This window comes from Tenrec ecaudatus, chromosome 8, assembly GCF_050624435.1.
Source record: "Tenrec ecaudatus isolate mTenEca1 chromosome 8, mTenEca1.hap1, whole genome shotgun sequence".
Classification (NCBI taxonomy): domain Eukaryota; kingdom Metazoa; phylum Chordata; class Mammalia; order Afrosoricida; family Tenrecidae; genus Tenrec; species Tenrec ecaudatus.
Genome location: NC_134537.1, coordinates 104098142 through 104126122, shown reverse-complemented (window position 1 = coordinate 104126122; position 27981 = coordinate 104098142). Strand labels below are relative to the sequence as shown.

The following is a 27981-nucleotide window of genomic DNA, read 5'->3' as shown; positions in this document are numbered from 1 at the left end:
AAAGGGCTCCAAGCCCTGAGCCCAAAGTCAATTTTTGGTATTCCCTGGGGACTTCATTGCTCTGTCCCCTTGCTCTTCTGTTCCACACCCTTAGTGTTTTGCCTCAGTGTGGCGGGATCAGGTCGGGCTGAATTCCCACACTGTGTCTCTATGGTTGTCCCCTGTAGGGCTATGGGTCAGTGAGGGATGCCATGTCTCATAGTGGGACTGGTTAAGGCATATTTTTAATGTCTTTGCATTATTAGGTACTGAATGTGCTTTGTTTCCATCTAGCACTTTGGTTGTTGAATCCATCCATAATATAAAGTCGATAGGAACACCTTCACACGGCACTTTTTTGGGAGCCTTTGGTTTGCTAAATCCTGGCCTACCCAAAGAGAAACTGTAAATAATAGAAGATTTTAAAAGCAAACTATATCTAAAAAGTACATGGCCTCATATTTAAGAAAAGATATCAGGCATTTTTTTCTTCCTGAAGTTTCACAATTAGTCTTTATTTCTCAGTTTTAATATTTGAGATGGCAAAAGAAATTATACTTGATCAACATAGTTCTATAATATGATGTGATTTTTCTTAAAAATTTTATGGAATAAATATATATCCAAAATCTTTCATTGTAATGGTTTTTAAGTTTACGAGTTAATGACATTAGTTACATTCAACAGATGCTGCACCATCACCGCTATCTATTTGAAAACTTTTAATCACTTCAAGCGGAAATGCAGTATCCTTGAAGAAATAACTGTTTTGTCCCTTCTCCCCATGGTAACCAGCCATGAACTCTTATCTCTATGCAGTTGCCTGCTATAGATATTTTATGTAAGTGGGATCATATAATATTTATTCCATTCAGTATAACATTGTCAAGCTTCACTATGTTGTAGTATATACCAGTCCTTCCTTTCGCTTTTTGGCTCAATAATTTTCTATTGTATGTATGTAACACAAGATACTTACTCATTCATCAGTTGATGGAAATGGAAATTTCTTTTGTTTCTATACTTCGGCTATTGCGAATGAAGCTACAATTAAACACTAGTGTACAAATTTGTTGAATGTCTATTGAGCTACTAAGATATTCTGAGAGATAGGATGAAAAAAGTCATAGTGTAATGATATCAACAGTCTATTCTTACTTCTCCTTTTATAAACCCACTTACCTCACCAAAACATTTTCCATGTTCTCTGTACTCCCCAGATATTTACTCGGGAAGTCACCTCTAAATGTTAGAAAATGCTTCATTCCTCCTAGGGCACATTGACCCATTTGATCGATGGTTTAATATCTTCCCCCAAAGTACGAAGTAGTGTTGGTTGTTTCTTTTCATTTCAAAACCTGTTCAGTAGTAATACAGGTCATTACCGATCTCCTGACCCGGACCCTGAGTGCCAACAAAATTAAGTGCTTGCTACAAGCCATACCTGCAAGCTAACAACCTACTGATGATAAATAGCAAACTGTAATGTATTTTCTGGCCTTGTGACATATACATGTATACATGATTGTCTGATTCATATTCATTTGTACATGGAGGTAGGATGCTGGGATATCTAAATAATTAAATCACATAATGCAATTAAACTTACTCCATTAGAGTGCTCTTTCCTTCCCATTCTTCTTGCTGACAGTTTGCATATCAGGCTTCACCCCAGTGCAATTAAGCTGATTAGGTAATACTAAGCTACTCAAGTATGAAGTAGTGGGCTTTTTTTAGTTGTTGATTTTTTTTTTTAGATCCTCATATGTCAAAAGTCAAATTATAGAGGTACAATTGCAGGTCTTCAAATGATGCCCGTAAAGCTGTTTACCAAGCACACCACAGCAAAGGTGAATGACCTTAATCCTTCAAGATCATCCTGGTTCTCTGAATTGCTCAACAGGAGTGTTCTTAGATCTCGCTTTGTAGGGAAAGTGCATGCAGAAACCTTAGGCACTTCCCCAGTGCTGCTGAGTCAACTAGCTGAGTAGACTCGCCTTTTGCCCCAGCAATTTTTCCCTCACAAACCAAAAACAACCTGTAGGATGGAAAGCCATCTCTGTTTCATCCTTTTTCACCTTCCTTAGTTTTTCTTTAAAAATTAATAATATGCTAGTAATAATTTGTATTGTCTATTTAATACCCATTATACGCCACATACATCATAGCCTACTGACTTTACATTTATCTACTTAAATGAGCACAATTGGCTTGTTGCAATATGTTATTCTCCTTGTACATGGAAGAAAATAAAGGCCAGACCAGGTCAGATAGCTGTCTTAACTAAGACACACAGCTAATAAGTAAGAGTTCATGCAATTGAATCAAGCTCTAGCTCCAAAACCCACATTTGCCGCCTTGTGCCGTGCATTCACTGAGTGAGACATAGCCAGAGGAACAATATACCGTGCTTCAAATTCTTCTTGGCATAAATATGGATCTAGCAGTGTCTAGTGTTTTCTCTAAGGATAAGGAAATTAAGCCCACTGCATTGTACAAGTTCCATATCCAATCAGATAACTGTCAACTCACATCAGAACTCGGCTTCTATGTGGGATGCCAGTGCCTTTAGTAGATAGTCATGCATTGCTAAATACTACATCCCAGCAGACTCAGGCAAATCTGTGTTTTAAGAAAAAAAATAACAAAAGGATTAAAGGATTTTATATGTGCATCAAAATGTTATCCTCATATCTGCGTCTTAGGTGATTTCCGAAAGGATGTTGTCATGGGAAAAGGTCATCCCATTAAGGAATGGAAGATAAATCCTGTTCCTTTTACCTTTCCTTAGGACTTCCACCAGGGAAGGAATGATTTCCCCCCTTAAGCGATGAATTCTTCCAAGCATAAGATATCTCTCTCTCTCCCCACACCTCTTTCTTTCTAGCACGCACGTGTATGCTCTTGATTTCTTGTCTTTGTTGTCTTGGTCTTCTGGTCAAAATGCAGTTGCATTTAGAACAGGGTAACTGATCACTTGAATATTGTCAATTTTATTCTAAAATTCTTTTTTTTTAATGTGATGATAAATGAATAAGTTAACAAATTGACATAAGAAGCAGAGTGCTGCTGGAATGATTTAAGCCCATTTTACTAAAATGATAGATTTGATAAATTAAACGGTTTGCTTACTTTTGGGTGTCATGCGGCCATATTTTTCTCAACGCTCTGTAAAATGAAAATGCTAAATATGCATAAGCAATTTTTAAAATGGTAAATGAAATAGTTGCCATCTATATCAATATTCAAGTTTACTAGTAATCAAGATAGATACTAATTTATAAACTATCAAGGGACCAGGGGTGGGATTGGGGAGGGAGGGGGATGGGAGAAAAAAAAGGGAAACCGAGCTGATTCCGTGAACCCAAGTGGAAGGTGAATTATGAGAGTGACGAGTGCAACGAATGTATAAGGGTGCTTTGCTCATTTGATGTATGCACAGATTGTGATAAGAGCCTTATGAGCCCCAATAAAAAGATTAAAAAAAAAAAGAAAGAAAGAAAATGATTAGGGCAAAGAATGTATGGATGTGCTTTATACAATTGATGTATGTATATGTATATGTATGGATTGTGATAAGAGTTGTATGAGCCCCTAATAAAATGTAAAAAAAAAAAGAATTATTTTAATACCAGTAGCTTTGTCAATTTGTATAGTCCTTTTGAAAACAAATTTATTTTCTAGTCCTAGTCTACTCTATACACATTTTATTCAATACTTTAATTGAAGTGTATTTTAATACAAACATGATGAACTAGAATTAAATAACACTTCTCCTTCCTTCCTTCCTTCCTTCCTTCCTTCCTTCCTTCCTTCCTTCCTTCCTTCCTTCCTTCCTCCTTATCTCTCTGTCTTCTTCCTTCCCTGCCCTTTTCACGTCTTCCTTGCTTTTCTTCCTTCAACAAGCATTTGCTCAAACTAGTTAGCCAGTGGTAATAATGAGCACAATTCTCACATCCTTTGTCTTCTAGGAATGTAGAGTAGAGAGGATGTTGTGGTGATGTACATGAAGGATTGTGCAGTAGTAAAAAAGTATTCCAAAATGACGAGGAAGGGGAATGCAGCCCAGAATGCTGGCATAGGAAGGTGCTCTCAGAAGCGTCAACTAAGGTGAGCATCAGGAAAAGCTATAAGCAAAAGCGGGAGAAAAACTGCCTCCTGATGAAAAAGGGAAACCATACGTGAGGTCCTCAGGTGCCCAGCACTTATATCTCCACATGAAGTGAGGGATGGTGTGGCTAGCATGTGCTGCTGACATAGATGTACATGAAATTAGAAATATAAGCAAGAATCAGATCATGAAAGGCTTCATAAGCCTTATTTAGGAATATGGAATCTATTCAAAAGGATTTCAAGACAATAGTGTGGTTAAGTTTTCAATTTGGAATACTCATTCTGCTTGCAATATAAGAAATGGATTGGTCACTGACCTTCTAAAATAATGGTAGGAGGCAGGACCAATTGCAGTAATTTAGGGAAATGATGGTTGTTACCAGAATCAAAGTACTAGGAATGGGAATGACAAAGAGTTGCTGAATTTGAAATATTCAGAAGACAGTGTCAACTAGGCTTACTAAACCAAACCTGTTACTGTAGAATCGATTGCAACTTATGGTCACCTCCCCTGTGATAAATGAAATGTAAGGCTTGGAAGTGAAGGTAAGTGATACTCGGGTTTTAGCCTGGAGAATTGAATGAGCACTGGGGATCACTGTTTGGAAACGGAGGTCAAGAACAAGTTTGAGGGCCTAGGCAGTGAGTTCGGTTTTTCAGTGTCTGGAGTTTGAGGTGCACATAGGACATTAAGAGTCCTGGTGGTGTCGTGGTTGCCTGGTGGATCAGGAGGTCAGCAGTTCAAACACCAGCCATTCCTCAGGACAGAGATGAGGTCTTCTATTTCCATGGAGCCTTATAGGCTCGGAAACCCGCAGGAGCAGCAGCCCCAGTCCCTGTAGGAACATTTTGGCTCTGAACTGACTTGATGGTAGTTTTCCATTTTTAATTAAAGAAAAACTTTAGCAAAAACACAGCAACCAAATGTACAACAGAGACACTGTTGGTCGCCATCCTCACAATTATCAGCACTCGTTGGCATTCCTAGGCTAGTAGATGTCTCTTTCTCCCCCTTCTGTTTTCCCCTTCCTCCTGTGGGTTTCTAATCTGCTCCTTTTGCAGGCCACAGTAATGAGGTTCAGGACCCAACATGTTCTGATATGGCCTCTAGTCACGTAAAAACAAGGGGGAAAAACCCCAACAAAACAATTTCCAACAAGAGCATATTAAAGGCACCCATGCCAGACCCCCTGCCATCATGTTTATTCCCGGTAGCAGAGAAACCTTACGCAGCAGACTCGGGCGGCTCTTTAGGTTTCGGAGGCTGTGCATATTGACTAGGAAGACAAGCTCGTCTTTCTCTTGCTCGGTTCAAGTCGTTCCCCTTGCGGTTATCAGTCCGTTGCTTCTCCCACTGTATCCCCAGGCTTCCTTATTTACTGCTCCAGGCTCCAGGATTCCAATATGTATTTTGTGGGACACAATTCCATGCATATAAGTGGTCAGATTTGAAAATAACTCAAGGTTAAATAATAAGGCATGGTTAGGTAAATACTGACACACCTGATTGATTCTGTGTGATCATGAGCTAGTTTTATGAAAACGTTTCTCATGGCAAAATGAGACAGTATGTTGCAACTGTGACAGTATGGTACAGATAGGCTATGAAAGTATGCTACTTATGTTCCAGTTCATACACGCAAGATTTATTCTAAACAAAATTTAAGTTTCTCCCTGTGATCCGGTGGTTAGATACAAATTCTCTCAGTAATCCTTTGGGTGCCTTAAAAAAATCAAATCAAGACAGTGACTTCATTGTTTCTCTGTGCAATTGTTAATAATTAACTAACTCAAACAAACAAACAGACAAAAATAAAAACTCCTAACCTCAGTGAGGATCCGGGCCAGTTAAGCCAAGACAAAAAGATCAGCTTGCAAGGCTATATTGCAACTGCTTTGGGGGATTCTAGAAGGATAATCTTGATAGATTTTTTTCTTGAAGGATGCAGATCATCACAGAGACTTATTAGGAAGAAGTTTCAAGAAAATAGAAAAAAACAATTGGTTAAGAAAAAGGCCTGGGAAATTACACTATTCTTCAAGGTTAGCATGGCTGTCCTACGAGAATTTCCTGGGGAACCTTATCCCATGTACCCTCAGGGAAAAAAACAAACCAGCAACCCTTGCTGCCACAGGTAAGGGCCCCTGTGGGTTTCCAAGATTGTGGCTCATTAGGGGAGTAGAAAGCCCCATCATTTTCTGGAGGCGCTACTGGCGGTTTCAGAATGCTGACCTCGTAGATCACAGCCTAAAGAGTCACTCCTGAGCCACTAGGGTTCCAGGTACCCTACAACCCTCATATTGTACCTTCAGTCTTCTTGTTCCCTAAACTCAAACATTTCTAAGGCACAGGATCTGAATCCAGAGAGAATGCTAAAACTGCCATTTTGATGTGGTGTAAGTTGAAGAACACAACACTCTTTGCAGTTGGAGATGGAAAGTTAGAAATGGAAACATTGCCTTCAGAAATGTATACGTTCAGATGGAAGATTTGTCCAGAAATAATAGTTTCACATTTTGATAATTTAATAAAGGTTTCTATGATTTTTCAGCAAAAATTTTTGACATCCTCATATTACCCCATGCACACATACTTACACACTAAATCTGTAGAAGAAAACTCTAGAATGAAATATTTCAAATAATGAGTAGTATGAATTTTTGAGAATTCGTGAGAATGATTAGCAATTCTAAAAATATGTATTATTTTTGTATTCCTGTACTTGAGATTTGTAAAAACAACTGACATAATTTGAATAAAATATATATCATAAAATATTAAATACTGTAACAATAATTTTAGTTGTTGTTACTAGAATACTTACAAATTACAAGGTCATCATAAGAGATTTTACAAGGTTATTTTCTGGTAATATTTATCAATAAACAAAGCACAGTATTCAGTTGTGAAATTTAGTGTTTTCTGTTCGACAAAAGCGCCTTTACAAGAGCATAACGGAGAAAATACTGTGCTATTTGGCAACAGACAGATTTTGACCCAAAATCACCCTTTAGAACACTGACAAGTTGCTTAACCTCCAGAGGCCTGGATGACTTCCAAGATAAGACAGTTGACCAAGATGCCAACTAGGGTGACCTCCCACTATAATTTGCCTGCATCTGAGTCACATTCAAAAAATTGTATTAGGACATATTACAATCAACTCAGCCCATATTTTTATTTTGAGATATGTGGCTAAATGACCACATTTGTTTTCTTCTTCTTCTACTTTTTTTTAATGTAACCTGACATCTGACAGAATATTTCTTTCAAAGGGAATTTACTGTTTGCTCCTTATGTTTTTGTTTTTCTCCATTTGTTTCTTCTTTTGTCATAAAAAGATTGCAAGTCCCTGCTGTATTGGTGTGTGGAGCATAAACACAGAGTTCTTCCTGAAAGGTAATTTTCCAAGAATAAAAAATATGAGAATGGTGTTTGATTGTTTGGTTTTCTGTCATTCAATGTTGCATAAAAACAGCCATTTTTTCATAACTATGAATGGCCTTACGCTTGAAAACTGTCAGTTACAAATGAAAAGCGATAGCACTTTGGAAGCAAAACCTTTCCCAAATCCCACTAGATTTTCAAAACAATTTGAAAGCTAGTCAGTGTACACATTCATATACAAATGTATCCATTGTTGGGGGAAAAATTAAGAAATAAGTTGGAAACTCCACCCCCATCCTCAGCAAAAAAAAGTTATAATTTTGGTTTATTTTTTAAAAGGAATATCTTTAACACTTTAAAATAAGTATGTCTTCTCAAAGATACTTCTAAAAATGTTTTTCTCTAATTCTTGAATTTCATTGGAGAAGTTCAAGTCCATGGACCCTGGAAGAGGTTCTACTGGACTGGACCCCCGTGGCATTCATTCACTGCTATGATGCTTGTTCTTTTTTTTTCTAATTAGAATAAAATATTTATTCTAAAATAATTTAAATATAGGAGAATGCAAAGTATATCATAGGAATTTAAATATACAGTAATCCTATCACTCATGGGCTAATTTGGAAACTTTGCCTTAAAAATCTCTAGATGAAAAAAGTATTGTTATGAAAATGGGCCTCTTGCTATAAGCAAGAGTTTGCTGCTTGTTTCCATTAAGGAGCCCCGATGGCATCACGATAGAACCCTGGGCTACTAACCACAAGGTCAACAGTTCAAACCTATTAGCCAGTCCTTTAGGGAAAGATGTGTGGTGACTTCCATAAAGATTACAGCCCTGGAAACCCTATGAGATAGCTCTATTGTGTCTTACGGAGCTATGTTATGAGTTGGAATCAACCAGGTGGTAGTGAGCTTTAATAGATATTGTTAGTACAAAACAAGGTCAGGTTTAGACCCAACTTTGGAGGCCAATTTTGTAGATGACTCAAGTAAGGAAAAAAAGATATGATTTTTAATTTAAAACTAAAGCAAAATTAAACCTCTTTCTGTGGTTACATTGGGGGCATGTGACTTGTACTTTGTCCTCCAAATCACTCTGCCTTATGCAGTTGAAGAACTGTGATTTCTCTGTCATTTGACCTATACAACTAGAATCATATTAATATTAGTCTTAAAGGCTTTTTTGTAAACAAAATCAGCTGTATTTCCATAATTTGTTATTTACTCATCATCTGTCATGTAGAGTGAGGGCTTTAGTCCAAATCTCAAAGAAAACTATTTAAATATATACTCTAATGGACATTCTATCTAGCTCTATCTAACTTTTCAAATGACACATTGCATTAAGTAAATCTGATGCAGAAACCATCTCTCAAGTGTTGAAAAGCAAGGCTGTTACCTTGAGGAGAAAGGTACACCTTACCCAAGCCTTGCTATTTTTGTTGGCCTCATGTACACGGGAAAGTGGGAAATTGAATAAGGAAGATTAAAGACAAGTCAGTGTGCCAGGACTAGAGTTCTATTAACACTGTAATCCAACTGCACTGATTTGGAACCAGCGCTACCACACACACACTGCCAAAGAACAAACAGACCTGCGTTGGAAAAAGTACAGTCAGGATGGCTCTAGGAGGCAAGGAGGGCAAGACTCTGCCTCTGTACTCTGGACATGTTATCAGGAGAAACCAGTCCTTAGAGAAGGACAGCATGCGCAGTAAAGTGGAAAAGCAGGAAAGCCCGGAAGGGATGGATTGACACAATGACAGTAACCACAGGAACAAGGATAAGGCTGGCACAAGACCAGGCAGTGTTTCATTCTGTTGCACACAGAGTTGCTCTGAGTCAGAATCTACTTGATTACATCTGACAACAATAACAGCAACAACTTTTCAAACTTTCATTCCATGTAACTTCCCCAAGAACACATGTGTTTCAGCAATAGCTTGCTTTCCTGGTTTTTGTATCTTTTGTGGAATACCTTCTCCTAATATCTTCCTGGTCAACAAATATGTTCAGACTCTTCCAGAATGCAATCTCCTCTTATTAGACATTCCCCAAACCCTTGCAAGGACAATTAGGTTCTCTCTACTTTGCCTTTCTGAGACTCTACATATTTCTATTGGCGTGTTGATCATGCCTCTGTAATTATGTGTCTCAAATTTTATTCTCTGAACCATGTCTTTATCATCTTTAAGTCCCCCGTACTGGGAGCTCTGTATTGCATCGGAGACTTAGACATACCTATCAGCAACCCTAGCAACAAAAATATTTATACAATATAATGAAATATAATTGGGACAACTTGGAGAATAATTAATGTACTTTTGTAAATATTACTGAAATTCAAGCTCTTTGTTTTAGAAATTAAGAACAGCTTTTCAGAGTTTGTTGATTGTGCTATCTAGTTGCCTTTGGTTAGTTTTAATTTGGCAGAATTAAAGATTTGGTCAATGGAATAAAATGGCAGCCTGGTAATATATGATAAGGATGCAGGGAAGTGAATTATGTTAATAGATAGTGGTATAAAATGCGTCTATTTTTATTAGATGTCTAGAAGGAGCCACGCTCAACCTTAAGCTTCAAGAAAAAGAAAACTTTTAGTGAGGTCTAGGGAAAGTCTGTTTTTCATAAATTCCATCAAATATTTGGTATGTAAAATTCCGGCTGTTGTTCTGAATTAAATGGATTCAATGAATCCCTGATCTAATTAAGTAACCATATGGAGACAAGACAAATTTACATAAACAAAAGTAGAGAACTCAGCTCTATTGTTTTGTCTTATAGATCATGTAGCTTGGCTTCCTGGCTTTGACTTTCTCCTGACATTCATATTGTTATGGATCAATATGCTCACCAACAACGTGTAAAATTTAAAGAGTTATTTCTAAGGCATCTTGCTCTCTTTTAGTGTTGTAGTCAGGAGGTCCTGTCACCTTATAAAAATCTTCATTTAATAATGACCGGCTTATTAAAACTACTAATGTTGGGATCTGGCCAATGAGAAATCCTGCTCATTATTTATGCTTCTGGCAGGATGTACAAGTGCCTGGTTGTGATCTAACCACTTTGGAGAAGTTTATTTAATAAACAGATGTTTTAAAGCATGCTGTCAGGAATGTTAGACTGGTCAAGTTTTACTAACATTTGTGGATAAGGCAAACGGCATTGCTACAAAATGATAAGCCTGCAAAACCAAACCAAAGCAAAACATAGAAACAACTGTTATCAAGCCGATTTTGACTCTGGGAAACCCTATCTCAGATTCCTGAAGCTGTGAATCTTTGCAGTGGCCGACAGCTTCATCCTTCTACCAAGGAATGTCCGGTTGATTTAAACCATTGAGCCTGCAGCTAGCAGCCTGATGCTTAACCCACGCTTTTTACAAAACCATAGAAACCTTTATTAAATAAGGATAGCAAAAGGTAACAGTATTATATCTTGGTATATTCTCCATCTAACTGTATACCTTTCTGAAGGCAATATTTATATCTCTTTAACCTTTCTCCCCCTAAAATGCTGTGCCCTTTGATTATCAGGGAAGTAATAGCATCCTTAATGTACTCCACCTTTGCTCTTTTAAATGTTCTCTGGTTTGGGGAAATAAGTAGAAGTTTGGAGGTGCAAGAGCAGAGCGGTAGGGTCAGTAGGTGTTTCCGTTCTGTTCTCAGCAGAGCCCTTCATTTGCTAGGCCCCCTTGGCTTCTCACATAGCTGACAGTGCAGCGTTTGTTTTACACTAACTTGAAGTGACACTAGCCTGCACTGTACCCATCTGTATTGCCAAAATAATAGATCAAAATGTTCAAATATCAGTAGTTTGGGATGACTGCCCCTAAAGTGCTGCCAATAGCCTTGTTGCCAGACCCATTTTTATTTGTTGAACCTTCGCCTGCTGGGCTTCTTGGGATTTTAATCGGAATGTCAGTTGTTAAATATTCCTGCTGAAAAAGAAATAAGATTGATTCAGAATTTCTTCTCATTTTATTTACTCACCTTTAACACTGTGGTTTGGTTTGGTTTGGTTTGGCCTCTTTCTCTCCCTCTGGCTTCGGCACTGATGTCTGACCAGTTGTAGGGCCAATTTTCTCAACAAAAAAAAAAAAAAAGAAAGAAAGAGAATTGCCACTGAAGAACTTCGCTGGAATTTTTCTGTAGCACACATTCTGACTTGAAATCACAGACCAGCTAATACCTGCTTAAGGTGGTACTTCAGGTGAATGTTATATTTACGGTCCATGGCGAGGTGCCTCACATGGCCCTTAAAAGCTGTCTTTGGGGTTTTGTGGCCCGACCTCTGGTGCCATGCGGACAGGTTCCCATCAGATCCTAAGCTTCCATTCTTCTGAAGCAGAAAACCGGGAGTCAGCGATCTATGTTCTAATTCTTAATCCACCACCTGCTAGTTAGGAAATTAAATTTGTGGAAGTGTTTCCTCTAGTATAAGCAGATGCTAAAATATCCCCACACCCCACCTCCCTGAGAATTGGGAAGCTGAAAGTCGTAATCCTCTTTCCTTAGAAACAGACAGTAAACACTCCTTAGTAACTGCCTGTATTGGGTTTTAATTAAGTGAATCATTTAGCACAGGGATTGTTTTAAAGGAAGATCTGTCTCAACAAAAAGTGTTTTTAGCCACAAGTCAGGGGATGGTTCCTGGGTTGGCTCAGGCTCTCCATGGTGTCAGTGCTGGAATCTCTCTTCACCTCTCCCATTTTTCATCACAATTGTCCTCAGTTTCAAGCGAAGGAATTTAAGGCAGAAACAAGGTGGGTGAAGGTGGGGGTGGGGACAGGGACAGTACCAGCTACATGGTTTTACTGGGAAGTTAAATATTTGCTTGTTAACTTATGTTCCTGACATTGGCCAGATTAGAGGCAACTGTCCATTTCTACTCTCCCCTGAAACAGTACACTGGGTATTTTCCTTCTCCAGCTTCTGTTTGTAAACATGTTATGCAATAAGGCCGTTGGCTGGGTCAGATGAGCTTCAGCAATTATTGCAACAAGTCCTAAAGTTTCCTCTGGATTATAGATCGATGACTAATTTAATATTCCAAGTTCATTTGCCTTAAGGCAAAACAAAACAAAGGAAACAAAACATTGTTGCAGTTTTCCATAAAACTATGTATTAAAGTAAATCACCTCTCTCCACACATAAAGAATAGGATTGTCATCAACTTTTAAACCCCTAGAAATCCCAGCTTCACCTCTTCTTCCCTTCCATTTTCTTCAAGAATGCCTCAAGGAATCCTTGGATAAGTAAGTACAAAGTCACTAAATGAGACTGAGCCTGGCAGTTATGCAGGTTGGGGAGGGTGATGGGGGTGGTAGGCAGGATGAGGAGAGCATCCTCATGGAGCCACAAGTTGAGCCTTCTTCCTGGCAGAAAGCTGCAAGGTACGTAGAATTAGCTTTGGTGGTTGGTGGCCAGTGAGTGATTCTGACTCACGGCCCCTCCCTGGGCAGCAGAAGGAACATTGCCTCATCCTTTGTCACGTCCATGACTGCTGGGAGACTTGCATCTCTCTTACAGTTACTGTGCCATTCCCTCTGCCCGGGGGTGGTGGTGGTGTGGGGGGCTCTTCTTCCACTACATTGGACGATATTTGACTGTGTTTCATAGGACTTCCAGCTCCTCATTTCCAAAAGTGGATTCCCAGATCTTTCTGCTCATGTAGCTTGCTGTGGAAGAGCCCAGGGCATAATGATTCTACACTGTATTGCTAAACATGAGGTCAACAGTTTGAACCAGCAGCCTCTTGTGGGAGAAAGACCAGGCTTTCTACTCCCATACAGTCTTGGAAACTCACAGGGGCAGTTCTATATGGTTGGCACCCAGTTTTATATGTTTGGTATAAGTCAGCATCAACTCCCTAGCAGTAGGGTTTTTTTTTGTTTTGTTTATCTTAGTCAGGAAGCTGTGCTGAAATCTCCCCACCATGGTTGACTCTTTAGGTATTTGAAATACCAGTGACATAACTTTCAGCAACTTTCACATGTGACAAAGAATATTGAAAGTATTGTGGACTTCCAGAAGAATAATTAAAAAATTCTTGGTTTGGAAAAAGGACAATCAGAAGCTAGGATGTTTCAACTTCGTTTCATATACTTTGGATATGTTTTCAAGAGCCTCGTCCATGGAAAAGGACGTCATGCTTGGTAGACTAGGAGTTCATTGGAATAGAGAATGGCCCTATGGACGAGATGGGTTGATACAGTGGTTACAATGTTGGGATCAAACATCGCAACACTTGTGAGGATGCTGCAGGACCAGCCAGTGTGAGTAGGGTCATTATGAGGTGTAACAGGTTTGATTGTTGCCTAATGGTGACAGCAGTTTGCAACATCAGAGTGACAAGCAAGCCACCACATTGAGGAAACTGGCAAATGCATGGTGATCTGGACGTTGGCTAAGTGAAGAATTTAGGAAGGAGTAGGGAGTTTAGGTGGTCTTAGGGTAACACAACTCCCAGCACTTCACCATAGTAAGCAAACTGTCAAAAGATAAAATAATGAAAATGTCTCATATGTGCACTTCTAATTTCTCATTTGTTTGTGGGAAGAGCAAATAAATGATAATGCATCTATAAACATGTACCTATAATCTCTCGCGTTCTGACTACCAGTCCTGTATATCAATTGTTTTCATTTCCCCTTCTACTATGAATTCAGGCCCTTTCTTATTCATATGTGCTTTTCATGTAACCTTATTCACACTTAATATATTCTATGACATTCTACCTTTTTTGTTCTCTTCCGAAGATTACAATGGATTTAATCTTAATGGAGGCCCGCGAGAGCCCCAGCACACACATTCTCAGGCAGAACCAGCCCACACTCCTGTTCTGTTTCAGATCAGGTCTTAACTTTTTACTTGATCTAAAGGTCTTTATTAAAATGGCAGCAGAAGAACCTAGCTGCTATTGGATCTCACTCTGTTTTGTGATTCAGGTAGTTAAAACGATTTATCTCGTGGTCTAATGCCTTTATTTGTTCTTTGGCATTTCTCCTGGGCCCCTAGATATGTCCTCAGTATTTACTAAGAGAACATTAATTTTGGTTCCCAGACAGCCATACCCACCCTTCACGTAATATCTCTATGCTGTGTGACTAATTAAACAAAAATGCATCTTTCAGAAATGTAGCTGTTCCGTCAAGCTACCCCACGTTATCGAGTGACCCTCACATGCGACAGTGAATTTATGTGATTGCACCGAAGCGCTTGTTGGGAGTGTGAGCTTTTAATGTTCATATAAAATATTTTAGTACCTTGGTCATTGACTTGAAAGAATGAATTTATGAAACCTATGGGGCCTTGATAGTTATTGAACATGAAAATTGGCAAGAGCAGTCATTAACAAAATGAATTACTATATAATATACTTTATGAAGTTCATTGTAAATACAATCTAAAATGTTAAACAATAAAATAAACCCCTCCCATTCTATCCTGAAATCCTTCTTACTTCACATGGCATATGCACACACATTTTATTTTCTAAGTGACTATATTTTACTGTTATGACATCAACTGTTTGGTTCCACACTATGTATATGTTTGCTTTATGTTGATTCTTCACTCTTTGAGTTATTTATACCTGAGTTAGCTTTTCAATTACAATTATATTCTAAGGTTTATAGATTTTTATCCCTTTGTTATGTGAAACTTAAAAAAAAACTATTATTATTCTCAAGTTTGTGTACTGCAGTGGGAAAAAAGAATCTTGTTTGAGAGAAATAAGCTATTGTTATGTATAATGCATTGCAGTCTCAAATATGCTAGTGTGTTCCCAGTTGCAAGGGGATTTTTTTCATAACTGAGTGTCTTTTATTTTCTTCCCCACAGAAATTAAAATTATCAGCAATCATAGTTCTTGAAGTACTATTATTTATTTATTTTGATGTATTAGAGAATGCCCAAAATGTTCTTGACACTATTAGGATTTATTTTTTGACAATTCTTACTTGTTGGACTTGAGTGTGAGTAAAGGAAGCTGTCTTTGTTTGGAATTAAATTGGCGGCACACAGAAAGCCAGGTTAGATAGAAAGATGCACTCTGCTTCTACGCTTTTGCCTAAGAACTGGGACCTGAGAAGGAGGCTAGTTCTTCCCAATGATTTAATTACTTCCTGTCTCCACCAGCACACCAGTTACCACAGTAAACCAGTTGTCACCCGTAAGCCAGCCACATATGTGCCCAAGTAGAATTATATGCAATGGGTTATTTTTTGTTTTCATTTTATTGGGGACGCTTACAGCTCTTATAACAATCCATCCATTGTATCAAGCACATTTGTACACATGGCGCCATCATCCTTTTCAAAACATGTTCTTTCTACTTGAGCCCTTGGTATCAGCTTCTTTTTTCCCCTCCCTCTCCCATTTTCAGTAGCTAATTTTTCACAAGTAGATCACCGTGCTTCTCTTTTCAGGCACTTCTGGGTGAACCTGAACCCATCGTTTGGTTAGAGGGGCAGCAAATGAGACATTTGTGCCATCCAGAGCCTTCCTCTTCCCCCACTTTAGAGTAAAGGCTGATTAGGGCCTAATGGAATAGCACTTTGGGGTGCCTCATTGATGCCCTGGATGTCCTTGCTGCCTTTGTTCTTTTGCTAGAATGACCTTTGGACAGCATGAGTTCTTACTCACACTAGCCATCTCCGTATTGATTGTTCCGTAGTCAACTGCTACAGCGTTCGATTTTGTTTCCTGGGCCTTCAACCTTATTAAAAATAGCGAAGAGACCGGAAAGCGAAGTGTTGGCCCCTTTGCATTCCCTTTTTATTTTGTTTCTCTCTGCTCCTCTGTTGCTAAAGGTTAAGGGCGAACAATATCTTTCTCTTCCTTTAAGTAGGTGGAATTATAGGTCTTCAGTGGAAAACCATAGCTCTTTAGAGATTTAATTTTATTTTCAGCTTTTAGTATAATTTACAGTAAATGAGAGCAAGTGGTCGCTGGAGGGCAGAGTCATACCCAACACAAGCAGAACAAATTCACACTTCCTAGAAGTAGTCTTATATGGGTGAGATATCAGCTAGCAGAGGTATTATACAATCTTCAAAGTTTCATCAGTAAAAAAAGAAAATAAATTTTAATTTATCATCATTTATAAACATTAGAGGACAAACTCTATTTCCATCTTTTCCCCAAGTTTCAAAGAATCTTGAAGCCCACATCTGACCCTTTGAGGTAACCAGTAGCTATCTCAGCTAGCACATCTGGAGACTAAGTCCTGGCCTCTACAGAGGGAAGTCTCAGATCTCCCACCAGCGGCTCTATGTTCAAACTTGCAGGGTACGGCTTCCACTATTTGCTGTTTTCATCTCCCCAGTAACACTGGAGGATGCGTGTCCCCCCCAGTAGCACTGGAGGCACTGCAGGAGAAGCTCTTTTTGTGGTTTGACTTCGTTGAAGTCACGGCCCGGTTCTGCGTCATCCTCACAATCCTTGTGATATTTGAGTCCATTGTTGCAGCCATTTTATCAATCTGTCTTGTGGAGGTTTCCCTCTTTTTCAGTGATCCTCTGCTTTACGAAGCATGATATCTTTTTCCAGAGACAAGCTTCTCCGGATAACATGTCCAACATTTGAGAGACTATGTTTTGGTCGGGTCACTTCTAAGAATCATTCTGTCTGTATTTCTTTCCACACAGCTCTGTTTAATTTCTGGCCGTCCGTTATATAGTCACTATTATCCACTTGCACAAATTCTTCTTTGGCCTCTTATTGGCTAGCGTTCATGTGCATTTGAGGCTGTTGAAAATACGGTAGCTGGGGCCAGGGACAGCGTAGCCATCAACGTGGCATCTTTGCTTTGTAACACTAAATACAACAAAACACCAACAACCTTGTATGGCACTGGTGCCAAACAATTCCAGTTCAATAGCTAGACGATCCTTAATCTACAGCAGTCTTAGAGACATGCTGTATTCACATGATGAAACATTTCTCAGCCTAGATTGTTACAGGGTGGGGTTGAATTGTGTGTTCTACTGCACGTGCTGTCAGTCAAGGCTGTGTTCTGATGTGCAGATGTCCTCTTCTGTTTTACAGGAACCGACAATGGTGATGTCCTACCTGATTCCATTCCGTCAGCTCCTGGGACCCTGCCTCATTTTGTAGAGGAGCCAGATGATGCTTATATCATCAAGAGCAACCCCATTGCTTTGAGATGCAAAGCAAGGCCAGCCATGCAGATCTTCTTTAAGTGTAACGGGGAGTGGGTTCATCAAAATGAGCATGTCTCCGAGGAAAGTCTGGATGAGACTTCAGGTAAGATCATTGTCTTAGTGTCATTGCGCTAACAGAAATGCTGCCATTGGACAGCTGCACAGATTTGTTGATGCACCGCACTCACAATTTAGGAAGAGAGACGTTAGAGGTAAAAGCATTGACTCCAGAGGAAGTTGTTCTGTCTGTGTCAGCTCTGAAGGGAGAGTGTTGGCTCCTCAGCATCTGATTCCTGGCTCTTTGGAGATTTCCACGTGCCTTCACATCTTTCTTACCCCATTGATTTTCTGCTTGCTTGTTTAAATTTCTTCTGTATCTCAATAGATTAACTCATGATGCACCTTTACTAACCCTACCTAATTAGCACAACAAAGGCAGCTCATTCCCACATGGGATTATACCCTAGACATATTGGTTAGGAATTATATCACATATATTTTGGGGAGACATAATTCAATCCATAACAAGGTGACCCAGTCAGAAGAGGCCATAGCCATTTCTTTGATGTTCATATTTGCTATAGTCTGAGACCCTACTCATTTGTTCACTTTGTCATATTCTGGTGGCTGTGTTGTTGGCAGTTATGCCAGTCATATTTCAGATGCCAGGAGGGTCACCCATAGTGAACAGATCTCAGTGGAGCTTCCAGACTAAGAACAGACTAGGAAGACAGTAGAATTGGGTTCACTTCTGGAAAGTTAGCCACTGAAAACCTAATGGAGAGCAGTAGACCATTATCTGATATGGTGCTGGATGATCAGGTCTGCAGGTTAGAATATACCAAACATATGACTGGTAAAGCTGCTGCAGTCCACCATAAGGACGCTGATAACGTAAAGCTTTGGGGACCTTCATTTGCTGATGGGCCATGAGAAGAAATAACTGCAAACATCCATCATGAGATAGAATGTACAGAGCATGAATCTAGGAAAATGGAAGTCACTGTACATGAAGAGGAATGGAAAACGCTTGATATCTTAGCCCCTGATGGGCTGAAATGGACCGGCATCGGTCCGTTGTCAAGGAGTTCATTTTGCTTGGATGCACAGTCAATGCTCATGGAAAGAGCACATAACAAATCAGATAATGCATCGCATTGGACAAATCTGTTGCGCAAGACCTGTTTAAAGTGCTGAAGAGCAAGGATGTCACCTGGAGGACAAGGATGACCCGCCCCAAGCCATGACTGACATGACTACGTAATGCAAGTACAACTGAAAATGCACTCGCCCCGTTTACATTTCATATTTTATAAGTGAACAAGTAAAAATAACTGCTACAAATACAAAGAGGAAATATAACACTCACAAGTCTCTTTTCTGGGGATGATCACATGGCCACAGCTGGTAGTTGGCGACTACCCATTCCATACTCTCTCCATGTTCAGCAAATAGCTCAGCTGGTCATTGTTGTTTGGCTGGTAGGGTGACCAAAACATTATTCCTGAGGAATCTGAGCCATTAATAGTCATGTGAGAATTGAGGTGCTGTAGTTTACCATTAACTTTAATCACAGGGCATGGTAAGAGTAAGAGAAGACCTAAAGAAGTGCCTGGATTCTAGGCATATTCTTATTCACCTCCATTATGGAATACTCACCCCAGGATCAATTACACAAATCAATACTTAGCACCATTCTTTGCTTGTTGATGCAGAGGCATAGGGGTCAGAAAAGGTCAGGAGTTAGTCAATGAATTTCCAGTTCAGTGGAATATGTGCTGTGTCTTCAGGTAGGAGTATTCTTCCCTTCGGAACGAAGACTTCCAGACCTGAAGAGTGTAGGATTGCATGGGCACGAAGCAAAATGTTATGAGTGAGTCATTAGGAGCAATAGTGAGGGGTTCCACTTCCATTTCTAGCCCTTGGTCCCCGGGATCCTGGCTGCTGGAGAAAGAGCATCACACATTGGGCACGGGTTTAGAGCAGACAGCCTCCTAGAAAGCATTGCCACCCAGATGGGGCCCTAGTTGTATCCATTCCATCAGTCTATCCAACTCGCTGCTTCACGATGCATGGAAACATGGTGCGATCAGTGCATTCCATGAGCATGGACTCATTGCTATACATCATTTACTATGAAGTGAGTCCTTTTATCAAAGGCAATGCTGTACCCGGTGGATAAGAAATTTTTTACGTCCACAGAGGTAATTTTGGCAGACGCACTGTGTGCAGGGAAAGCAAATCCCAAGTAAATGTCTATTTCAGTAAGAACAAAATGCTTCCCTTTCCTTGATGGAAGTGAGCCTATGAAACCAACTGGCTACCATATTGCTGGCTGATTTCCGTGAATATTGGAGTCAGTGTTGGTGTCTGCTGCTGGCAGATTGGGCACTCAGAAGTGGCAGTAACCAGGTCAGTCTCGATGAATGTAAACCCATATTGCTGAGCCCATACAGAACCTCCATCTCTGCCACCAGGGCCACTTTGTTCATGTGCCCATTGGGCAAGAGAAGGAGGGTTGGGGAAAGAAGATGACTGATTTCCACAGATGTGTCATCTGTTGAAGTGCTCCGCTGCAAAAGTCATCCTTGGTGAGCATTCACAGGAGGCATAACTAGCTTCACTTTCTTGGCCCATCCAAAGAAGTCTAACTACCTACTCCTTACCCACACCCCCTTGTCATCAATTTTCCCATCGTGCTCTTTCCAAGACCAACCAGCCAAGCCTTTGACCACAGCCTACGAATCAGTATATAGTTACGCATTTGGCTGTTTCTCTTTCCAAGAAAACGGAATGATGAGGTGCACTCTGCCCCTTGGGAGGCTTTCCCTTCACCACTGCCCTTCACGGTGATCCCAGAAAGGGACTGTATTGCTGCATCTGTCCACTTTTGAGAGGCACTTGCATATCAAGCACGAGATTTCTCTTCCTCAGTTAACTGATTGTAAGGAACCCTGCATGATGCTATCATCATCATTATTATTATTACATCATCATTCTTTTAAGATTGCAATTTGTGTCTATCCCAACTTCAGTCTGTAAAGGTACAGACTGAGAGAAATGGCACTACAATAGAAGTGCAGACCATAGGCAGTTGGGCCGCTTCTCATGCAGTGCCTTCAGATCCTGCTCTCACATGAATCCCTTCCATTTAACGATGGACTGCTGTTGTGCACATCCAACTTTTTGACTCTTTGACTCAGACCCCAACCAGTTCATGATGGACAGCTCAGGGCGAATAGTGACTCAGTGGCCCATGGAAGTTAGGAAACAATTGAATAATCCAGGTAAGAGAGAATGAGGTCCGGTTTTAAAGTGATGAGCATAGATATTAGATGCTTGAAGTAGGAATAAGTTTAGTAGATAGGAATTAATAACTAATTGATCACAAGATGCAAGAAATAGAGATAAAAATGAATTGCAATCTTAAAGAACGATGATGCAATTATTACAGTGAATTCAGCAAGGAGAATAACGTGAGGTTATACTCTGACAAATTGAATTTGAACTCTTTTTGAATCATTTGCTGTGCCAAATTGCTAAGTCAAGGTCTGAGAAAACCAAGAAAGACATGACGTACATATAGACATGAAATAAAACAATATGTTACTATCACAGAAAAGAGAATGTACAATATCAGCTTCAGTAGAGCGTGTTAGTCTCCCGCGATCAGTGGCTCACTCCCGGCAGCAGCCCTTGGAGGGCTGATGGTCTTCTGTACCCCTTCGTGCCGCAAACAAGGAGGCCCCATTGCTGCCTGCCAGGATGAGCTGTAACTGTAAGGTAGAGGCATGCCATCTGATGCTAGTGTCTGAGCTGTAAATGACCTCTGAGCTCACCACAGGGAGTTTCCTTAATAGAGAAGAATAAAGAACTAGGACATTGGAAAACTCAGTTCCTAGTCCTCATTTTCAAGGAATGTTCTGGAACCAAAGACTGATGAGGCACACTATGTGAGGGTCCCCCGGGGTTATGGGAAAAGTTCCTCTAGGTGTAACTTTTGGACTATGCACTTTTCCTGTTAGGCAAACATCAAGCAACTGTCTCTGAGTTGGTGCACCCAGTGGTGTCGCCCGGGAAGGCCAATTTAAGAGAGCAGCATGTGACTGTAAAATTTTGTTTCCTGCTCAGGAAAAATCCCGCAGAAACTGTTGTGATGTTGAACACAGCTTACAAGGACAGCACTATGGGGAAAAAAAACTCATGGTTTTCTTGTTTCAAAAAGGGTAAAATGTAAATTGATGACAAATGTCGTTCTGGATGCCCTTCAACTTCCCGAAAGGACGAAAATGTCGGCAAAATTTGTGCACGTGTGCTCATAGACCAAAGAGGGACTATTGAAAAGATGGAAATATTATCTGGACTATGTTGGAGCACAATTCAGCGAATTCTAATGGAAGATTTGTGAATGAGAGGGGGCCTGCAAATGTGTGCCCCGGATTCTGACTGGCCAGTATAGTGACAAGTGGAAACATGCCGTGCTTTGAAAGAACAGCTCCAAAGCGACCCTGACCTTTTTTTGATGGAGGTCACTACTGGTGACGACACGATGCTATCCCTACGACCCCAAAAGCAAATGTCAAACAAGCTGGTAGAAGATGCCACCATCATCTCTCACAAAAAAGGCTCATCAAGTAACATCAACGATCAATATGATGTTATTTTGTTTTTCTGATGTTAGGGGGATAGTGAATTTGAAGTTTGTTCTACCAGGTCAGACTATCAATCAAGTTTTCTATTTAGAGGTTCTGAAAAGTTCAAATAACAGTGTGGGACCAAAAAAAAAAAAAAAAGACCGGATTTGGGCCACACCAGGGACTGGTTGTGCCACCGCAACAATGCACCTGCTGACGATGCGGTCATCTCAGTGCACCAGACTTTAGCAAAGCCCAGCATGCCTCTCTTGTCCTTCGCACCTGACTCAAGTGACCACACTCTGTGTGACTTCCTTGTGTTTCCACAAATGAGGACGGTCATGAAAGGACAGCGATTTGAAAATGTGGAAGAGTTGAAGAAAAAAATCCAGAGAGGGGCTGTCAGCCTTCCAAACAGATAAGTGTGAAAAATATTTCCAAGAATGGACTTGTACATTTAACAATTATATTAAGTGTAATGGAGAGTATTTTGAAGGTGATAGGTAATTTTGTGGAAAAAAATACATAGCTTTGGAAAAATATGTTCTGCTTTTTTTTGCTACTCTCTGGTAGACTATTTTTCCAACTAAGTGCTTATGGAATGTAACAATGATATGTAGGCCTGAAACTCAGTAGAGTTGAGAGGTAGGAGCATTACTTTGGTGGTAATCAGTTAATAAAGAATTAGTAAATGAAGCCATGTAGGTGAATAGGTTGTCAAAGGAGAATGGGCAATGTGAAAAGCAAAGGAAAATAGGACATTTCTCTCTATGTGTCAGGAAGAGACACTTCATATGCCAGCCAAGAAATTACCAGAGTATTTTGTTATCTGAAAGCAACAGGAGAAAATCATTTCAAAAGGTCTTCGTGTGTTAATCCCTTTGCCTGAGAATCAATGAAGAGGACAAAGAATTAAACATTGCACATAAAAACCATGCTAACAATTCTCAGGTAATTTGGAGATGCAGTATAAATGCATAAATTCAAATGCGAGGGGAAGACTTAAAACCTTATACCATTCTCTGTGCAGTCTAGACTGGATCTCGTATGAGAGAAACAAAACAAAACAAGCAAAAATACATTCTTTTAGCTATTTGGTTCTTCTTCAATATCCAAAAATATATTTAGGATATCAAATCAAAATGCGAGCGTTTGACGGGATCTTCATGAAAAGTTAACACCCCTACTTTAAAAATGGAAAATCTTAAATTTCGAGGTATGTCACGCACTCATGAAATAGCCGTTTCTAGAACATAGATTTATAGAACTACCTGGCTACAGAGTGATATAATACATAGACGAAACCCTGATGGGGTGAAAGTGTTTTGCCACTAGCTAAAAGTTGGCAGTTCAAATTCATGCAGCGATTCCCTGGGAGAAAGCCTGGGTAACCAGCCTGGACCATCAAACCATACTAACTCGTTGGTGTTGTTCCGCTTTGGCTCGTGGGGTCCCTGTGTGTGGAAAGCAAGTCAAAAACCAACAACACCAACACCACAAGATGTAAGTTATGTTTCCTTGACAGTATGAGCCATTTTTCATCAATCTATTCCTAAACTTGCTTTTCTAATACAAATGTTGACAAGTTAGCTTAGTGGAGGAAAAAAAGGAAGGTTTCATTCATTATTTGCCATCATAAATTTATTTACTATTTAAATTTCAAAACATAGAATCCTGAACATATACTATTGTAGCATTGATTTGATTATTGCTGGCATGTATTTTTACTTTATATGTAAGAGCCAACAACTTGCCTATAACATATTTCTGACATGGGTAGATAAAAGTTTACAACAAACAAGATATAGAGACATTTCCAGAATGACAGGCAGAATCCACTTTAAAAGAAGGAGTTGGACGAGTCAAGGTGAAAGAAAGGGGCCACAGGACTCTTGGTGTCAGGGACATTTCTGATGTTGTGCTTCCACGTAGGGTGGGCAGTAGAGAAAGTAGCTATTGCTAGTTGTAGAGAGGCTGTATCAGAGGTGACAGCAGTCCTCCTTACAGTGTCGTGAAAATTTTGAAGAGAGACTGACCTTGGAAGAGGATGGCAAAGGCAACAACTACCATGTAATTAAGGACCTACAGGGGAAGGATACACAATGTTGTGTGCCTTACACTCATCCGCCTGGAAAGAACTCCAATACCACTGGCTCCGGGGGACTCTCTCCCCTTTTCTCCAGATGCCTTTGCCCTCGATTTTGCTCAGGAATGAACTAAACATGGCACCACCCATTGGGCAGCCTGCTCCAAATGAAAGACAGGAAGAACATTGAAAAGTGATCGTCTAGCTTTTATACTACCGCTAGGAGATCCAGTTTCATTTAAAGACCTCTTAATAATTATTGCAGGCCATTTAAACATTGCACCCTTTTGTAATCACCCCTTCTTTCTTATTTTTATTATTTTTCTTTTAATTTTTCTGGCATTGCCAAGCAACCCAGTGTCTTGCAGACAGCAGCTGTGGTTGGATTCTCTGCCTCCATAGAATCTCCCCTCTTCACTTATTAAAAAAAAAAAGTATTAAAAGTATGTGGGGAAAGGGTTGCTAATAAAAATTACGGATTTTAAAGTATTTGGGCAGAACAAAAAATCCTAAATGACAAAATCTGGAGATAACTCTATTCCAGTTTTTTTTTTAAATAATGCTGTTGTGAAGTATTTTAAATTTTAACAGTTACTTTTTGCACAGAATTTAATAAGCACATCCATTGCTTCCAAGTTATCGAATCAATCGAAATGTCTCTCCCTAAACAGTTTTCTTTTGTGTAGTTAATGAAAATCACTGTCTAGCACGCATTGCAATTATGCTTCCTAAGCTCTGCATTAATAGTGGGATAGTGGAAACTGAAGCAAGATGAGTGGAGACATTATACCCCAAACTACTACATAAGTGCAATTAAGGTTGGAAGCCAAATGGCCTCTGTTATTGAAAGGCAGATGCATTACCTCCCATGGGTTTGTCAATGTAGAACTGGAGAACAGGGCTCGACCACCTTTACAGACTTAATGGCTTTTGATTTGGTCTGTAAAATAATTCCTCCCAGACCAGTCGGAGTGACTGACACTGTGAAATCAAGGACAGTGGGACCACATTTGAGCAGAGAAGGAAAAGGGTCCACTTTTTCCTAAGTCCTTTTGGAAGCAGCTCCTTATAGATCTTGGGAAATGTATTCTCCACGTCTGAAGTCCTAGAGAATTTGATATTCTTTTTCACTTCTATGTTTTCTTTTGTCAGAGAAGTAATGGGAAATCATAGGACTTGGAAGTGCTTGGAATAGACACAGAATCTTTTGTATTTCCAAATTGGAAGCAATAAGTCCTTTCATTTGTTAAAGGCTGCAAACTGCCTTTGGTCTTTCTGGTAATTTGGCCCCATCATCTAACAGTTCAAACAGGAAGAAAAAGGATCCTGTGTTTTCTTGCAATTTAGCTTGGAAAACCCAGAGCCAGAGTTCTTTCCAGCAAAAAGTACAATTTATTTGACATGAATTACTGTGTTTGCACAGACATGGCTATACCTCTTAGTAATGCACACTCTCAGTTCTCTGCACAAGGCAAGGGATCTGCTTTCATTTGTTCTGCCTCATTTCATTTGGAAATATGGGAACTCTTCTTCCCTGTGTTTTTCGTGTGTTAACATCTGGAAGCTTGGAGCTAGGAGACAATTCCAACCCAAGATTCATGCCCCTGAGAAAAAGGTGAAGTATTTAGTAGCACAGAAATTAAGATCTTCAATGTAACATGCAGATACACATATATACAAACACTTACACCAATTACAATAACAAGCAAAGCACATCTTGGCAATCAAGATAATATTGCCTGTGGGAGCTTGAGTTATCAATAAGCAAAAGTACTTCTTTATTGTTCAATAAAAACAGCAATGCTCCGTGGCTCTTATCTTATACTACCTCTGAGATATTGAACTCTAATGAGTGAAATAATGTGTATTCCAATGTGTTATGGGAAACGGTTCAACTCTGGCAGGCTAACGTTTTTCTTCATGAAGAATATCATTTCAGGAGTTCCTTGTGTGTGGTTTTCTTTCTTAAACAACTGCAGACACTCTCTGGGGATGAAAAGGTTAATGGACTGTTTGCGGAAAGGGATGCGAGCAGAAATAAAAATGTATTAAATCTTTAAAGTTTATATCTAAGAACTTTTCTGTGCTGGTGATGAGGATTTGAGTATCGTCCCTTCCAGAAAGTCGTTAATTTGAAGTTTCCTTCAACGATTCACAAATCACCAGTGTACATTGGGAAGCATATATTTTAGACCACAAACACAGAAATAATCAATCTCTCAAGTGCTCCATTGACAATTTGTAGCTTTAAAACTCACTTTTATAGAAACATTCCCCCAACCCACTTTGGAGTTCATCTTGTTCAGCACTCTGGTTCTTGGACAGGTCTGACATATTCTCAAAACGCTTATAGGAAATGATTATGAATTCTCTATCGATCCTGTGGCAGAGCATGCAGCTCTCTTGTGTCCAATTTAATACTTCCTCCAAAAATTTGGGGCCATTTACTACCATTTCATCCTTAGTAGACTTATAAAACAGATAGCCATTTTATGTAATTTAATAACAATTCCTGATGTTGACTACTTTGTCCCACACCTGGAATTCTTGAGTAGGTCTTTGCCTTGTTCTGTTTATACACCAGGCATAAATACATTAACTACTTGAAATTGGAATGGGAAGTATCAGAAACACACACACACACACACACACACACTCCTATTTTCAGAACAAACAAGCTTGAGAATATACTAGTGGTTAAAAGCAGGCGTTATGTGTTCCAAATAGTGCCATGCCACGATCTGGCTTTCTATTTACCAATTCTTTTGGTGTAGGTGTGTTACTTAGCTTGCTTTCACCTCAGTTTTTCCACATGCAAAATGGGAGTAACAGTTATATATTCAACATACAGTTGTTACGAAGATTACATAATCTAATCTATATGACATGCTTACCAGGATCTAGCTCATAACAAATGATTGAGGTTAACTTTTAAAATGAAACATGAAAATCACTATTTTTGAATGAGCATGTAATTAAGCTTTTAAAATGTCTAATTATGGACTTTCACAATTCTACAGCAGATAAGGGTGATAATATGATTGACAAGCTACATGAACTCCATTCATCATCATTCATGTTATTGTTAGGTATCATCTTGTCAGTTACAGCTCATAGCAGCCTTTAGGGACAGCAGACCACAACACTGCCTGGTCCTGTGCCATCCTCAAACTGGTTGTTGTATTTGAGTCTGTGGTAGCAGTTACTTGCCAATGCATCTCACCCAGGGTCTTCATCTTTTTCAGTACCCGTCTACTTTACCACGCCGGATGTCCTTTCCAGGGACTGTGGTTGTTAGATACCACTGAGTCAGTTCTTACCCACAGGGAACTTATGCACAACGAAGCAGAACACTGCATGCTCCTGCACCAGCTGTCCAATGGTTGCTGGGCTTGAGCCCAGGGTTGTAGCCATTCTGTCAATACATCTCATGTAAAGCTGTAAAGTTAGACCCCATAACCCTTACTTAATCTATCTCGCAAGGGCTCCATCGACAGTTTATAAATGCAAAACTCTTCATCTTGTTCAGCATTCTGATTCTCAGAGTTGAGGACCTTCCTCGTTTTTCACTGGTGCTTCACCTACCAAGCAGAATGTCCTTCTCCAGGAACTG

The 27981-nt window shown here is 39.7% G+C and overlaps 1 protein-coding gene across 8 annotated transcripts in view; it reads left to right on the top strand.

The window, feature by feature from the left end:
* UNC5D (unc-5 netrin receptor D) overlaps nucleotides 1-27981 on the top strand; it is a 697582-nt gene that overhangs the window by 344228 nt on the left and 325373 nt on the right. For all 8 annotated transcript variants that reach the window (XM_075555759.1, XM_075555757.1, XM_075555758.1 and 5 more), the window contains exon 2: nucleotides 17533-17751. In XM_075555759.1, coding sequence (XP_075411874.1) covers nucleotides 17533-17751 — 219 coding nt within the window. The remainder of the gene's footprint in view (nucleotides 1-17532; nucleotides 17752-27981) is intronic.